The sequence below is a fragment of the Solanum verrucosum genome, unplaced genomic scaffold (genome assembly GCF_900185275.1).
Source record: "Solanum verrucosum unplaced genomic scaffold, falcon-dt-bn FXZP01000217.1, whole genome shotgun sequence".
NCBI lineage: Eukaryota > Viridiplantae > Streptophyta > Magnoliopsida > Solanales > Solanaceae > Solanum > Solanum verrucosum.
This window is the reverse complement of record NW_026020032.1, coordinates 223,218-240,571: the sequence shown is the minus strand read 5'-3', so window position 1 is coordinate 240,571 and position 17,354 is coordinate 223,218. Positions and strand designations below refer to the sequence as shown.

At 34.5% G+C, this 17,354-nt stretch overlaps 1 protein-coding gene across 1 annotated transcript; it reads right to left on the bottom strand.

Moving 5' to 3' along the window:
- Positions 1 to 2,313: 2,313 nt before the first annotated feature.
- On the bottom strand, positions 2,314 to 16,154 carry LOC125821421 (uncharacterized). The gene is made up of 5 exons (XM_049500838.1): positions 13,541 to 16,154; positions 12,335 to 13,430; positions 7,623 to 7,844; positions 3,502 to 6,038; positions 2,314 to 3,403 (listed from the first exon to the last, which is right to left on the bottom strand). The coding sequence occupies exons 1-5, from the start codon at positions 16,069 to 16,071 to the stop codon at positions 2,314 to 2,316; spliced, it is 7,476 nt and encodes a 2,491-aa protein (XP_049356795.1). The 5' UTR covers positions 16,072 to 16,154.
- Between the last annotated feature and the right edge of the window lie 1,200 nt (positions 16,155 to 17,354).

The following is a 17,354-nucleotide window of genomic DNA, read 5'->3' as shown; positions in this document are numbered from 1 at the left end:
CCACAGCAGTTATTGTATTTTCATACACAGAAATTATTGTATTTTATATACATCAGTTCAATTGTATTTCTATATACATCTCAGGCTTATTGTATCCTTGTATACACTCAGAGTTTATAGCATGTTTTAAACAGTCTTTCTTTATATCGCACTTGTTTTAAATTACCTTATATTGAAAGAAGTCAGTCAGGTTGAGTTCAGTTATTCAAGAGTCGAGTATCCTTGAGTTAAGTATCTTTGAGTTAAGTATATATCTTGAGTTAAGTATATATCTTGAGTTGAGTATATATCTTTGAGTTGAGTATCTGTCTTTGAGTCCAGTATCTATCTTTTGAGTTGAGTAAGTTTGAGTAGTTTTGAGTATTCCTTGAGTTGAGAAAGTTTGAAAAAGAGGTAAGTTATTCAGTTTATTCCAGTGTTTCTTCTAGCCTATGTTGTTTAGATTTCCAGCTTACATACTCGTACATTCCACGTACTGAGCCATTTGGCCTGCATCTTTTTATGATGCAGACACAGGTATTCAGGATCATCAACAGGAGATTCGTTGATACATCCGGGAGTTCCAGTTAGCTATGACAAGCCTCTTTGCTTCCGGAGGATTTCATTTACCTTTCAGTTGTATCAGTTGTTAGGAGGTCGTGGGTCTTGTCCCGGCTTCCATCTTTATCAGTTAGAGGCTTCATAGATAGACAATAGAGTTTCAGAAGTCTCTTCATTTATTTTGTTAAATGTTTTGAAGACTAAAGTTGCCTTTTATGGCGAGTTGTATATATATTCTATTATACAGAGTTTTCTTTTGAGTTAAAGATTTATAAAGTTGAGTTTATAAACTCTTATTCAGTTTTAAGCTCTTGTATGCTTAAGTTAGTATTCTGCTTGGAGTCAGCCAGGATGAGGGTTCGCTTGGGGACCAGAAATGGTCTTCGAGTGCCGGCCACGTCCAGGGTGTAGGCTCGGGGCGTGACAGATATGTTAAACAGTCACCAGGCTTAGGGATACTTATGGCATCTACTGCTGACAATCATCTTACTGCATACTGTGATGCAGATTGGGCATCATGCCCAAACAATAGGAAGTCCATAACCGGATACATGGTTGTGTATGGGAACTCACTAATTTCATGGAAGGCCAAGAAACAGGAGACCATTTCAAGGAGTTCAGCTGAAGCTGAATATAGGAGCTTAGCTTCGACAGTGGCGGAGGTTGTGTGGTTGGTTGGTCTCTTCAAAGAACTAGGGGTTCAAGTGAGGTTGCCAGTACACATACACAGTGACAGCAAATCAGCCATACAGATAGCTGCCAATCCAGTGTTTCATGAACGAACTAAACATATAGATATTGATTGTCATTTCATCAGGGAGAAGGTTCAAATGGGAATAGTTCAACAGTGTACTTAAATACAACAGAACAACCTGCAGACTTGCTTACTAAAGGACTCACATGTTTGCAGCATAGCTATCTACTTACCAAGCTAGGAATGAAGAATGTTTTTCATACACCTAGCTTGAGGGAGGATGTTGAGCAGCTGGTTAAGTGTACAGCTGTTGATTAGTGTTAGTTAGCTATCGATTAGTGTTAGTTAGCTGTCAATTAGTTTTAATTAACACGTGAAGGTTAGTTAGAGTTTGTTATTCAATTAGATAGCTAGTAACTTCTATATAAAGCATTGTAAAGCATCTTTTGCAGTTAAGCAGAATAGTGATAATTCAATCTATACAGAATCTCTTCTTCTCTCTCAATCAGTTTGTTCTTCATCTCCAGCTTATTTAGAATTGCTGGATTTAACAGTTAGTTCATAAAAGAACACAAGGGGAATGAGTGAAATCATAAACCTGAAGAGTTAAAATGTAGTAACTTACAGCAAAATCATAAAAGCACCCCTATATGAGTGAACAGCAAATACCCAAACTCTCTCAATGCTTAGCTGTACAGTGCACACGCTCCAAACCCTGGAGCCACCTGATGGATACTGATCGATCCGTCTGGTTAACCAAAGTTAATTGTTGTGTCCAAAATACTCGATAGAACCTAATGTCCCCAGCTTATAGCAACTTTCTAGTAAAATCATCTGCAAAACCAACAATTTGTGGATGTAATCACTAACCAGCTTTAACCAAAGAATATATAGTCCATTTCAGCATGCGGTTGTTTCCATACTTGAACCTGTGACCTACTTATCACATGACAACAACTTTATCAATTACTCTGAGGTTTCCCTTCTATTTGTTAGTAACTTTTTATAAATATGAAAATGCATTGAACAGAGTTTAGAAATAAGACCAAATGTAGTATTTTATCAATTGTGTACCTGAATTATGATTCCTTGATGACGAGCTCTAAATCATCATTGGCATACTCTTCAACTTTTGTTCTCTGGATAATCCTGGCTGACTCGACAACAGATCCATTGCAATTATCTACCTCAATGTACTTTAGAGAAGAAACTTCTGCGAACCAAGAAGGAATTTCCACAAGTAATTGGCAACAACGCAGAACCATGTGTTCAAGCTTAGGAAATGCATCATCGTAGACAGTCCATTCTTTAAAACTGGAGCAGTTCACTATTTTCAAAACTTTGAGTTCAGCAAACTCGTCACTCACTTCCCATTCTTCATCCGCAAATTCAACAAAATTCAGTTCGAGTTCTTGAAGGTTCTGAAGCTGAGAAATGCTTGATAAATGTTGAGAGCCCAGTATATAATAGGATACTTTCAATTTTTTGAGATTCGACGCAGAGATGCATACAAGATATGGTAAGGATTCTACATGTTCATCACCAAAAATGTGTAGCACCTCAAGCTGTGTGGGAAAATCCAACACACTGAATTGATCACTTGTCAAACCCTTAAATTTGCATTTCAGTTCCCGAATATTTGGCGTTTTCCCCAGCATCAATTCCGCATCCTCTACACAAGAAACATATGGAGTAGAAAAAGTTACCAAATCATTAAGTTTTGATGAGTCCTCAAGCAATTCCTCTGCAGTAAAGGAGGGGGAAATGTGCAGATGTCTCAATTTGACCATGTTCCAAATTGTTGAGGGTACTGACATATATTCTCCCATTCCATTGACAATCAAAGTTTCAAGGTTCCACAACATGTGTATGGATGATGTAATTGACTTGTGAGAAGTTTGTGCAGCAAAATATCTCAAGTAGACCATGTTAGTTGGGATAGAATCAATCACAGTGAACTCCAAATCCAATACTTTTAGAAACCGAAAATCATGAAACATGTCTGAGGCATTAGTAATCGAAGAGAATGCATATATGTTATCTTTCCCGACCAGCACAGAGCTAACAAGTGAGCAAGACGATCTCCATTCTACTAGATCATCAACTTCAGCATAGAAGGCCAATCGGCGTTGACCAAGTTGATTGGGAAAGTAAACGTCTCCTTCGGACCTAGATTAAGGAAAATTGTACAATAGTAAGATTAATTTTCAAAAATCATTTCTTTACTTTTATTGATTGAACAAAATACCATTTAATTGGTCTATTACCTCTGTATCCTTTGTATAAGATTCTCCGTATGCGCTCTTTCCTTGCAGAACTGAAACAAGATATCATGAATGCGACATACTTTGACCTTACCACCACAATTTCTCTTAGCAAGCATCACTAGATTACTTTCAACAAGATTCTTCAAGTAACCTTCTGCTATATCTTCCAAAGTCCTGTGTTCATCATTTTTTACAAATCCTTCTCCAATCCACAACAATGTTAACTTTGAAATGTTAATTTCTTCCTCTTCTGAAAACATTCCAAAGTAAAGAAAGCATGACTTTAAATGATACGGCAAGTTCTGATAACTTTGTTCTATAATGTTCTCCGGGTAACAGCGAATTTCAGTTCCTAAACTCCTGGCCACTTGCTTCCAACATTGTTCAGTCCTCTCCATCCCAGCGAGTATACAGGCCACAAAAACAATTGAAAGAGGCATCCCTCCACACTTTCGTAATATCTTTGGCCCAACTTTTTCAAAGAGAGGGGAGCAGAATCCTTCACCAAATACTTTCTTTTTCAGTAATGTCCAACTTTCACCATCATTAAGTATGCGAAGATGTAGAGGTTCACTAATTGATCTAGCATAGTAGGCAACATTAGAGTGTCGCGTTGTTAGAAGAATTCTACTTCCATTATTGGTATCACAGAAGCAATGTTCTAAATCATTCCATGCTCTAGCATTTGGTACGTCATCAAGGAGAATGAGATATCTTCCGGTTTGTAAAATTTGGCGAAGCATAGCTGCTAAATCACTAGTCTCTTCACTAAGAGGAGAGCTCTCATCAATAGAAACACGTAGTGTCTCCAGAATAGATAGTAACCGTTCCCTCCGTGAATGTGCTGAAGACATGTAACATTGTGCACAGATATCAAAGTGATCGGCAACTGATTTATCCAAAAGGAGTTTGTTGGCCAAGGCTGTCTTTCCTGCTCCAGGCATGCCAACAACTGAGATAATATCTAGATTTTTTGATCCTCCTGTTAGTTGGCGTCTTAGTGTTCCAATTTCATCCTCAAAGCCTACAATATCATCATCAATCCTTCGAGTATGAGAAGTGTAAGTATCGACGGTACCATGTGACTCTGAGTCAACCTCAAGACTTTGGATCTTTGCTACCCCTGCTCTAATCTCCTCTATGAGTTCCAAGAGCCAAAGCATGATACACCACTCAGGAACTTTATTGCTTACACAACCATCAACGACATATTCAACCTCATATGCTTTGCCAATCACTAGGGCCACAGAACGCTCAAGCTTGTCGTATTTGTTGTGTCTCTCTAATGCAACAGATCTGATAAAAGGTTGCAAGCTCTCCAGTTCTGTTTGAATCATTTGAAGTTCATTCGTGAAATGAGCAAGCAAATTTGAATAACGGTCATGGAACTTCTCCAGATTGCTTAAGAGGAAATCAACATAGCCTATTCCATGAATCCTTGGCAAAGTAGATTGGAACTCCTTTCGGATAATGTGGTAGATCAATGTCTTGATGCGCTCAATGGTATCTTCCAATTTAGAAGTCACTTCCTCCAATGACACATCTTCATATAACGAGTAAACAAGAAGTCCAGAATCAACCACCACAGTATCAATATCTTGAAGGTGAAATTCGAGAACTTGTACAGACAGACATCTGAGATTGTCAAATAAGAGGTCAAACATCTCCTGAAGGACTAGTACTTGATCTGTCAAAGCAGCCATCCGGCTAGGATTACAAATAGTTGGTAGTTCATTCAAATTGTTTTGAAGAATCTCCACAAAGCCAGCTACACAACCAGCTGCATTCTCAATTTGGATAATCGGATGTGTTACAGCTTGCAGGACATCAATATAGATCTTACGAACGCCTGACTGAATGGGCTTAATCTTCATATTTAGAAGATCAGAAAACAGATCATTCATTTCTTGATTTTCGCTGTCATTGCTTGGAAAATACAACCAGACAATCATTGCTGCATGACCAAACACAAGTAAAACATGAGTCATGAAAGCATGTAGGATTTTCGGCTCCATGGATCTGCCCGAAACAAAGCAAACGAAATTCCTCAGTAACTCCAACTCCTTAAAGACAGAATCTCCCAGTTCAACAAAATCATCCAGATTCTGAATGACAGTATCAATGAATTCAATTACAAATTCAGGAGTATCGGTACTACCGTCTTTATTGGATAATACTAACTGGATATCTCTGATTTCCGACTTAGTGATCTGAATCTTTTCTTGTATCCGAGAGGTAACACGATCAATGTGATGGATCATGTTGACTTTTTTGAGGTCTTCGGCAGCATCTTGAAACAGAGCTTGAACTTTGTATGTGACATCTGGCATGTCTGATAAATCTGTGAAGGTGAGGAAAATATGCAGGAATTCGAAATCCCTTTTAAGAAACCTGATTCGCTCCTTTGAAGTTTCTGGCATGTCTGAATCCCATTGAACTATAAACTGCTGCAAAGCTTCAAGGAGATGATCGTTGTCTGGAGACATCACTCTGCCTTCTTTCTCACAACTCACAAGTATACTCAAGATGTGGATGCACTATTCAACGACTGAGTCTTCAGTTTTTAGGTACCAAATGCCAAAAGACATTTAACTTTTCCCACTGTTAATTTGACTTTGGCATTTTGAATGTGACAGTAAATCCCCTTGTCTTAAAATCTATATCATAATTAATTGTCCATTTGGCAAATACATGTATCTCGCGGATTCAAACTCATGTATCCTAAGCATGAAATATGATAGAGAAAGTAAAATTTGAAATTATCGAAAATCTTAGTAATTAGGACCTAAACTAGTGGGATTTATGTTATTTGCCCTTTGGAATTTGGGTAAGCTTCCCTTTTCTCCTTGATTTTGGGCATGTTAGAGGGCTTGATTTGGCATATGACTTTTTCCTCTTCAAAGTCCTCTAATTTCTTTGGGTTTGAACATCCTTATATGTGTGCGTGAAAAGGAAACTTTCTGCTGAATATTGTATTGAATTTATAATATTAATCCTAAACATAAACATTAACCAACTCAAGGATAATGTTATGTAATTGGCTATGCTTCTAAGTTAGATCAAACATAAGCATTATTTAATTTTTATAATTATTTTTCTAATTTTAAGAGTTTTAAATCAACTAAAATATTTACGTAAATATTTCTTCTTTGAATTATAAAGTCCTAATATTTAGACAGTCAAAAATCATTAATATTCCACCTTATATAACCATTTTAAGGTTCTTTCATAATTACAATCAAGCTTTAAATTTTCTATTTGAGCAATTACAAGAATTTTCGTGAAAAAAGAAGGATCTCGTAATGGGCAACAACACAGAATCCAGTGTTCGAGGTTAGAAAATGTATCATAGGAGATATTTATGTAACCATTTTGGAAATTTCTAAGCTAAGATCTCAACCGTTTTTTATGTGTATAGGTTGTACCGGGTGTTTCTTCATTATGCATAGGTGTTAAGGTCAATTCTTTAAAGTGAAAAAAGATTTGGAGATGAATTAAAACCATAAGAATTAACACAAAGTTGAGTTGAAAATTTTCTTTCATAAATAAACAAAATAAAATAATACATAAAAAATTAAAACATTAAAAATACAATATATTTAATTTTCTTCACTTATTTTGATATTCGTTCGAGATTAACTTATTTTAAATACAATACATTTGAAATTAAATTTGAAATCAAACCAAAAAGAAAAAAGAAAATAAAAAAGAGTAAATAAAATCAATACAAAAGTAAAGGAGAAAAAATAATGAAGAAAGGTAAAAAAGAAGAAGATAAGATACAAGGCAAAAAAAAAAAAAAAAAAGGTAAAAGGGTCAAAAATACTACTTTATTAGTTGATTTTACCTTTATAATTAAAATGAAGTTATTCACACCTTTACTATTAAGAAACTTATCATCCGTACCCCCTACTTAGACGAAAATTTCAAAATTAATCAGATTTCAAATCAAATTACCCAATTATTTATTTTTAACCCTTGCTCAAATCCGACCCATAATACCAAATAACAACAAACCCCTCTCTTCTCTTTCTCTCGCCAACTTGTGCACACATCCCAATAAAAAGCTTGGATTAGAGCATCAACAATGGCTTCTTCTTGCTCTATAAAAAAAGGTTCACATGATTACTAAAATCATCCGCCTCAATCAAGTCGTCAAGCGAGGGAATGACAACTGCCTTCGTCCTTGTTCCATTCTTTCTTGTTCTTCCTCCAATTCCAATGAACAGGCGTAAACCGATTTGAGCCCTGCTGCAACTGTCACCGTACGACTTCTGGTTCATTGGCGGTTTATGTTGGGGCTCATGAGAATGAGCATCGCCGGTCATTGAATTTTGTCTGAGCTAATAGGAAAAATGGATGCATTGTTGTAGTGGGAGTATGATGGGTCCATGTTTATGCGGTCTGTTTCACAGCCAAACCGACACTACTACGACTACTTCATCTGTATACTCAATAGTTTCTCCCATAACCACAGCAGTAGTACTTTCCATGTGTTTAAGGGAGAGAAAGGGACTACATTCATTATTAGGTTTAATTGGATTTGGGTCATGGGGATGGGATATGGATCGGGCTGGCCGGAAAAAATATGAAGGGTTGAGGGATTTAACGCCACTATTAAATAATAGTATTAATTTTTTTAAAAAAAATATGTTAGTTTTAAAGGTAATAGTAGACCATAAAAAATGGATTGAAGGGTATTTTTAATCAAAGGTCAAATTCTTTGGTGACCTTCTAAAGGTGGCATGGAGTTTTACTTAGTTATTTTAATTGGACGATATTAATTTTAAACACCTCATGTAGAATTTCGTTGTGTTATTTTGACACTTTTTTGACAATCAGCTAAAATTACACTGTGTGTGTAACACACTCGCGAATAATGAATATAATGACTAATTAAGGAAAGACACGTGATATTTAAGTATAAAATAATACTTTAAAAATAAATTATAAGGAAAAATTAATTTCAGCCAAAAAAAATAAATAAAAACATTTATTTTCTAAAACCCCACCAAACTATCCCACCCCTTCTTCCTCATTCTTCCAAACTTTTCCAGCGCCTCTTCTTTACCTCCAATTTCTTCTTTTGCTTTTTTTCTTTTTGAGGTTTTTATTAAATTCAGATTTTCATTTTTTTTGTTGTAGATTTAATTTGTATGTTATCAATTTCATGCTTTTTAATTGTGTATCTACTATTACAATGCCTCCAAAAGGAATAAACTATAAAAGCACAGATACGAATGCTATGTATTATTTGTGTCCCTCCCGTTTAAAATGAATATCTGCATATATGAACTTGATGGGTGTGATAGATGTACAATTGTGTAAAGCACTGAACTTGAGAGATTGCAATAAAAGTTGTAATTGTTGGATCTAAAGAATAAGAATGAGAAGCTGACGATGGTTCTAGTGATTTTCGGATCTGAAAAAATTAAAAAATTAATTCGATTGTATCAATAGTTGTGGTGGCAGCGGTGGTGAATGGATGGTGTGTGGTGGAGGAAAGAATGAGGAAGAAGAATAGTTTTTACATTTTAAATACTTTCTTCGTTTAAAAAAGAATGACCTTTTTTTTTTTTTTAGTCAGTTTTAAAAAAATGACCCCTTTCTTTTTTTTAGTAACATTTTAATTTCAACTTTCCACGTGGCATGTTTAAGATCACAAGATTAAAGTCAATTTGTACATTTGACATAACTTTAATTTAGGACCACAAGATTCAAAGTCTTCTTTATTTTCTTAAACTCTGTGACAAGTTAAACTAGACCATTCTTTTTTAAACAGACGGAGTATTATTTTTTTGGCCTGACAAAGAGCCCCTTCACGCACTGATTTTGAGTGCATTACACTTACCAAGTCATGTCACTGAAAAGTATCAAAATGCCACAATGAAATCCTACATGAGGTGTTTAAAATGAATATTAGTTAGTTGAGGTGTCTAAATGAAATTTTGTGCCAACTTTAGAAGGCTACTGATGGGCTTGACCTTAACCAAATAAGTGAATGAAGGGTACATTTAAACCTTTTCAGGTAGTCCAAGGATATTTTTGACGTTTTTTTCATAATTTAAAGGGAAAAAAGATAAATATATCCCCGAACTATCGTAAATGGTATGTATATACCCTTCGTTATACTTTTAGTACATCAGTGTCCTTATCGTCCAAATTTTAAAGCGTATATGCCTTTTATACTAACAACAATACACATGTCTTAATCCTATCCAATATTTATTAATTTTTGTTTAAACTTTAAAGCCCCACCCAACTTAATTTTAAAAGCCCACCCAAATACATAATACCCACCCCAAAAATAGAACTCAAAATCCCCAAATCAATTCACTCCCCAAACCTAGTTTCTTCTCCTTCTTCTATGATGTTTGCGATCCAATAAAGAATCAGTTTAACTTGATGTATTTTGTACCTAGTATTTTATTTAAAACTCTTAAACATAAGTTCTATCTTGGATATGTTAAGTAGGAGCCTATTTACATACAACTTATGTCTTTATGGAATTATAATCTCATATAGATGAAAAATCATGATAGCATCCTAAAATCAAAGCTCATTTGCGCCTCCATCATGACTAGTAAACTTGATTTAGAGTTTTGAGGAAAAGAGAAGCTCAATTGTCAAGTGAGAACCTAAATTTTTTATTTCAAAACAATATACAGTTCTCAGGAAATATGGATGAAGTAATTTACTTGTCTAAAGCAAACTGATCAGATTGACAAAAAAAAAAGTTTGTCAGAGCAGTTTTATAAAGAGAGAAGCAAAGTTTGAGTACAGAAGAAGTTGGGTTGGTGGAGCGATTTGTGCTGGAAATTGAGTTATTTAGATTTTGTGGAACCGATTGGACGGTGCTTTTAGTATTTCTTAATTGTAAGTTTATCTTCGGAGAAGATGGAGAAGAAACTAGGGTTTTGAGTTATATTTTTTGGATGTGGATATTATTGTATTTGGGTGAGTTTTTTTTTTTTTTAATTAATCCGGATGGGTCTTTTAATTTTTGGTAGAAATTCAATAAATTTTGGGTCAATGAATAGGATTAAGACACGTGTACCACCGTTATTATAAAGGGTATATAGACTCTAAAATTTGGACGATAAGTACACTAATGTACCAAAAGTATAACAAAGGATATACGCATACCATTTCTAATAATCCGAAGGTATATTTGTCCTTTTCCCTAAATTAAATACAAGACAAAAAAAATAAGAATATTTTTTTAAAAAAATATATTATTTACACACAGAGCCAACTCAAGTTGTTGAAGGTGTTACGTCGGCACAAAAAGTGCACAAAAATACGAAAAAATGAGTTTGAGAGGGTAATAGGACCCTAATTAAGTTTAGGTGTGTTTCTGAAATTTCGATAATAATCTAGAAAATACTTATGTCTTATCCCAATAAAGAAAGATAAATTTAACTTCCTAAATAACCATGTCAAAAAATGAATATATATATATAGTTGAAGCGTATACTTGTTGATAATATACAAATACAAAAAAAATAAATTGTATATAATTGTTGAAAATATACAAATAAGGTCTAAAAAAAACCGCAATAAACATTAATACACTAAATCCATAGAATTGTATACAACATAATATGAAATGTATTGATAGAAATACATTTCACAAAAAATATAACAAAATAAATTAAACAAACACCTCAATAATGCTGAAATTATACAAATAATAGTTGGAACATATACTTGTTGATAATATACAAAAAATAGTGACTGGTCAAATATACGAACATAGTAACTATATACAATTTCAAAAATTATACAAATAATTTTTTTTTCATAATTTATACAAACGAAATATCTCAACAAATCGTAAAACATCTAAACAAGAAAATTAATTGATAAATACACAAGAAGCTATTTACAACTAAAAATCTGAAAAACCTGGGTGTAAATAAAAAACAATTGTACTGCTATACAAAAATAACAAGAACAACTTCAACAAAATATACGAATTAATTTATACAATTTACCTTAATTTCTTCTCCATCTTGTTGGTCCAATGAATCAGATTAGATATGTTCTTCTTCGGATGATTTTGATATATTGCTTGTAGATACAATTTTTTTTACCTTATGCTTTACCCTTTATTTATGGAATCAGGTATCCGCCCCTCTTGGGCGTTGATCTAATTATTTGTTGATTAACTTGAGACTTAGCAAGAGATCCTGCAATTTTTTGAAAATCTTGAATTAGACCCAAAGAAAAAGATGAACAATCGTCTAATTTTTATGATGCGTTAGTATACCTGGAGTGATTCTCGTGTATAATGTGGAAATAGAATTATACAAAAATGAACGTGGCCCATGCAAATACGATTAATAGTTGGTGACGAGTAGTAAATTATTCAGACTATATAACTATGTTAAATAATTAAGTAATATATATTTACTTAGTCGTGTAATTTTCTCATTAATTAATAGTAGATTTATGTATTGTAAATTAGGATCTTAAAAAAATAATTATGTGATTTTTCATAAACAAAATCAATAGAAGAAAAAAAAACAATGAATCAACATAACTAATTGAATTGGATTTTTGACTCCACGAAGCACAAAAATACAGAATAAATGAGTTTAGGTGTAATAAGAAGTTAATTAAAATTAGGTGTATCACTAGATTTTTGGAGATAGTTCAGAGTGATACTTGTCTCTTATTCCCAAAATCTATGCGTAGTTTTTTTTATCTACTACTATTTCAAGATATTTGACCCAAAATAGGAATTATACAGCTCCAAACAAAAGAAATTTTAGGAATTTTAAGGAAATTACTTTTTTTTTAATAAACAAAAATACAATTAAAGGTGAGTAAATGAGAGTGACATGTAATTGCATTTTCTCAGTAGCGTACCTGATAACCCTTCTCTGTTCTTCTTCCTCTGCTGGTGCTGTTTGATAGCTGTGGCTGACCGCTCAACAGATTCGCTGCACGACTTCACCTTGATGGATAGCAACTCGTTTCCCAAACAAAAAGGGATCTCCTTAAGATATGGGCATTCACGCAAAACTAAATGCTCAAGCATAGGAAAGGCATAATCTGAAGCTTTCCATTCATCAAAAAATTCACATTTTACTAGCTTCAAGACCCTGAGTCTAAAGAACTCGCCATCTCTCACTTCCCACTCGTCATTGTCAAAGAAAATTGATACCAGTTTCAGTACGCGAAGATAGCGAAGCATTGAAATGCTGGATTCAAGACAACTGCCTAGGAAAAAATTGGATAGTGTCAAATTTCTAAGTCTTGGTGGGAAGTTGTATGGACCATCTACCATTGAATTTGCCGCTAAATGAATCTCAAGCGTCTCAAGTCCTCTTAGGAAATCCAATCTAGGGAATAATTCACGTCTAAAATCCACTAATGAGTATCTCAGTTCCCGAAGATATGGTGTTTTTTCCGATAGCAGTTCCACATCCCTTGCACATGAAAAACACGGAGTGGAAAGAACTTCCAACTTCTCAAGTAATCCTACTGCACCATTTAAATTGAAATAAGCGCTATCCATGCACAAATGTCTCAATCTAACCATCTTCCAAATTGTAACGGGTAGTTTCAACTTTCCTTTTGTTGGCTTGAGTATCAATGTTTCAAGGTTCCAAAGATTGGCTATGAGCGATGTAATTGAATCCTTATCAGTTTGTGCAGAAAAATACCTCAGGTAAACTAGCACCGTTGGGAAAGAATTGATAACAGTGGACTCCAAATTCAACACTTTGAGAAACTTGAAGTTGTAAAAAATTTGTGAGACTAGGCGACTAGAAACATCTATTCTTCTGAAAAGTACAGAGTCAACAAGACGGCGAGACGAACTCCATTCTACAAGATTCTCCTCTTCAATGAAGACTACACGACGTTGAGCGAGCTTCTTCTGAGAGGATGTAGCTGACAAAGATTTGTCGTTTTGGTCCCTGTTGTTGTGTATGTTTCAATTAGTATAATATTTCATAAATTCATTTTCAAATACAACCTGAATACTTGATTGATTGAACAAATAAAGCACAATTAATTAATTTCTTACCATGATAGAAAGTGCTCTTCCTCTGCTTTTTTCTTGCAGAAATCAAGCACTACATTGTGAACACGGCATGCTTTGACCTTACCATCAGAACTCCTCTTAGCATTCATCACTAGATTTCTTTCTATAAGATTATCCAAGTAACCTTCCGCTATGTCCTGCAAACTCTCATCTTCAAGATCATTAACAAAGCCTTCTCCAATCCATAACCATGTTAACTTTGAAACATTGATTTCCTCATCCTCTAAAAATGTTCCAAAATATAGAAAGCAAGACTTTAGATGATAGGGCAAATGCTGATAACTTGGTTCAATAATAGACTTTGCGTCACTGGCAATGTAGGAACCTAAATCCTTAGCCACTTGACTCCAACATTCTTCGGTCTTCTCCATCTTTGACAGAATACCAGCCACCAAAACAATTGACAGAGGCAGACCTCCACACTTTCTTGCTATTTCTTGCCCAACTTTTTCTAGGAGAGGAGAGCAATTTTCATTGCCAAACACTTTTATTTTTAGTAGCTCCCAACTTTCTTCATAGGTCAACAAGCGAACATGATGAGGTTCACCAACTGTATCAACATAGTCGGCAACATGATGATTTCTCGTTGTAAGAAGAATTCTACTTCTAGTATTGCTATAACGGAAGCAATATCTTAAATCATCCCACACCCTGCGATCCCATACATCATCAAGGAGGATAAGATATCTCTTGAAATGTAAAATTCTGAAAAGGGTATCTTTTAATTCATCAGTCCCTTTACTAAGAAGAGAGGTTCCATCAATAGAAACCTGTAGCATTGCCAAAAGAGACAGTAATAGGCCCCTCTGCGAATATACCGGAGACACATGACAATATGCACGAATATGAAAGTGAGAGACAACTGAATCACAAGAATAGAGTTTGTTGGCCAAAGTCGTCTTTCCTGCTCCAGGCATACCAACAATGGAGATGATGTCCAGCTTTCCGGATCCTTCTAATAGTCGATCTATCAATGTTTCGATCTCATCTTCAAAACCTATAATTTCTTCTTTGATCCCTGGCATTTTTTCCAATTCCGACAACTTAAAGGAAGTGTCAGTAGCAATGGTGTAAGGTGACACTAAGTCACCCTCAAACATTTTCTTTTGTTGCATCTCTGCAACCTCTGCGCTAATGTCCAAGACCCAAATCATGAGACACCAGTCCGGAACTCTTTTGCTCACACAAGCATCAACGATATATTCTACCTCATATGCTTTGCCAATCAGTAGAGCCACACTATTCTGAAGTTTGTCGTGAATATTGTATCGTTGTTCTGCAACAAACCTCAGAAAAGGTAGCCCGCTCTTCAGTTCTTTTTGAATTTTTTGAAGTTGAATCTTCATAAAAGCAAGTGAATCTGGATAACGGTGTTGGAACTCCGTCAAATTCCTTAAGACGAAATCAACATAGCCTAGTCCATGAATCCTTGGCAAATTAGATTGGAATTCCTTCTGGATGATGTGGTAGATCGATATCTTGATTTGCTCAATGATAACTGGTAAATTAATAGTCGCTCTCCCTAACACCACATTTTCACACAACGAGTAAACGAGTATTCCGCAATCAATCATCAGAGTGTCGATATCTTTAAGGTGAAATTCTAGATCTTGTATGGACAACTTGGCAATTAGGAGGTTGAGCATCTCCTGAAGGTCTGCTATTTGATGAGTATTGGGATTACTAACCGATAGTGCCTTCAAGTTGTGTTGGAGAGCCTGCACAAAGCCAGCTACACAATCAGCTGCATGATTAATTGGAATAATCGGACGCCATTCAAATCGTAGATCTTGCAGCACATCAATATAGATCTTGCGGATGCTTGGGTCAATGGGCTTCATCTTCATCTGCAGATGATCAGAAAGCAAACCATTCGTTTCCTGATTTTCGTTGCCATTGCTTGGGAGATACAACCAGGCAATCATTGCAGCATGGCTGACCACCTCTAAAACATGAATGAAGAAATCAATATGTTGGCCTTCTAGCTCTATGGATCTCTCCGTAACAAAGCATACAAAATTTCTCAATAACTTCAACTCCTTGAAAACATTGCGGATCTCTTTGTTAGGTCCACGAACAAAAAGTAGTGAACTAGAACAATAAACCTTCAATAAATCACCCAGATTCATTACAACCGTATCAATGAGATCGATTACAAATTCTGGGCTACCAACAAAGTTACCATCCTTGTTGACTTTTGGAAGTAAGTATTCAGATCTGATTTCCAACTTAGTCATCTGCATTTTGACTTTTAATTTATTGGCAACACGAACAACTTGATCGATCTCACTGCTCCTTCCAAAGTCGATGGCAGCATCATGAAACAGAGCTTGAACGTTGTGTACGATTTCAAGCATGTACGATAAATCTATGAAACTCTGTAAGTTGAGAAAAAAATCAAGGAAGGTAAACTCTCTTTTAAGGAACTTGATTACATCCTCTAAACTCTCCGGCATATCTAAACCCCATTCATCTTCAACATGTTGCAGAGATTGAAGAATTTGATAGTTCATTGAAGGCGATAGACTAACCAAAAACTGCTGTGAAATTGTTAAATTCAACAAGGTTTCTTTCTCTTTGATTTTCTTAATCTAGGTGAGACATAAATTTTGATAGATATTATATAATGTATTTTTTTATCATATTAAAATGAGAAAAAAATATAATTTATTATACCTTTTCATGATATTCAAATATTTAAATTTAAATTTTAACATATTAAATTAATGATTAATAAGTATTTAGAAGACGTTAATAAAAGTCTACTCCTTAATATCACGAATAATACAAAATTTGACACTTCTATTAGGAGTGAAACAAGTGATGATATTCGGGATGATATTCAGGAAGCTCAACCATTTGAGTAAGAAAATCCAGTGGCGAAAGATGTGCTGATAGAGACGGAAGATTTCCTCCGACAACTGAAGACTAAAGATAAAGTATAAAGATTATCAAGAATAGTGATAAGCACTAACAACAGTAGAAACACAGTATATTAACTGTAGATGAACTTCCTTGAATTCGGATGTTAACAAGCTAGATTGAAGATGACATCGCGGACTAAGAAACATTCATGGTACATGTGAAATTGATGTGAAGTATACGACATAGATATGATCTTTTGTCTTCGTGGATCTTGGAGATAGTAGTACCAAAGGTACTAGATTGAAAGAGGTAGATATACCTCAAAACCTTGATTTGTTAAATAAATGGACAATTTCAAAAATTAATATAAAAACCATTTATGATTATAGTTGGTTTGATAAAATCTCTAGTAAACAATTGATTAAAACTACTGAACAATCTTTGGCGTTAAATTCGTCAGAACAGACTATTCGTTTGTTAAATAAATGAGATATTGACTTGTATAAATTATATTATAATTTCTTGCATATTGACATGATACAAATTCCTTTTAAGCCTTTAACTCTTGAAGGGTTACCAAAGACATTTTTAGTTGTTTTACGTGATGCTAGAAATTTGAATTTTAGACAATCTTTAATGGGTTCGATTGAATCTACTATGGCATATGGTCCAATTTATTTTAATACTTAGTCAAATTTACAGTTATCTTTAACTGATGCTAATATTCTTGATGCCTACTTTGAATGTTAAAACGCATGGTTATAATTATGCACCTGGTTCTGAATTAATTTGTCTGTCTTATAGAATCTATTTCAAATTGTTTTCTACGTTAAATCCCAAATGTAAGTTATATGATACATCTGCCGAAATAATTTTAGTAGAAACTAATTTTGCTAGATCTAAGGCCACTATTAGACGACCTATAAAATGA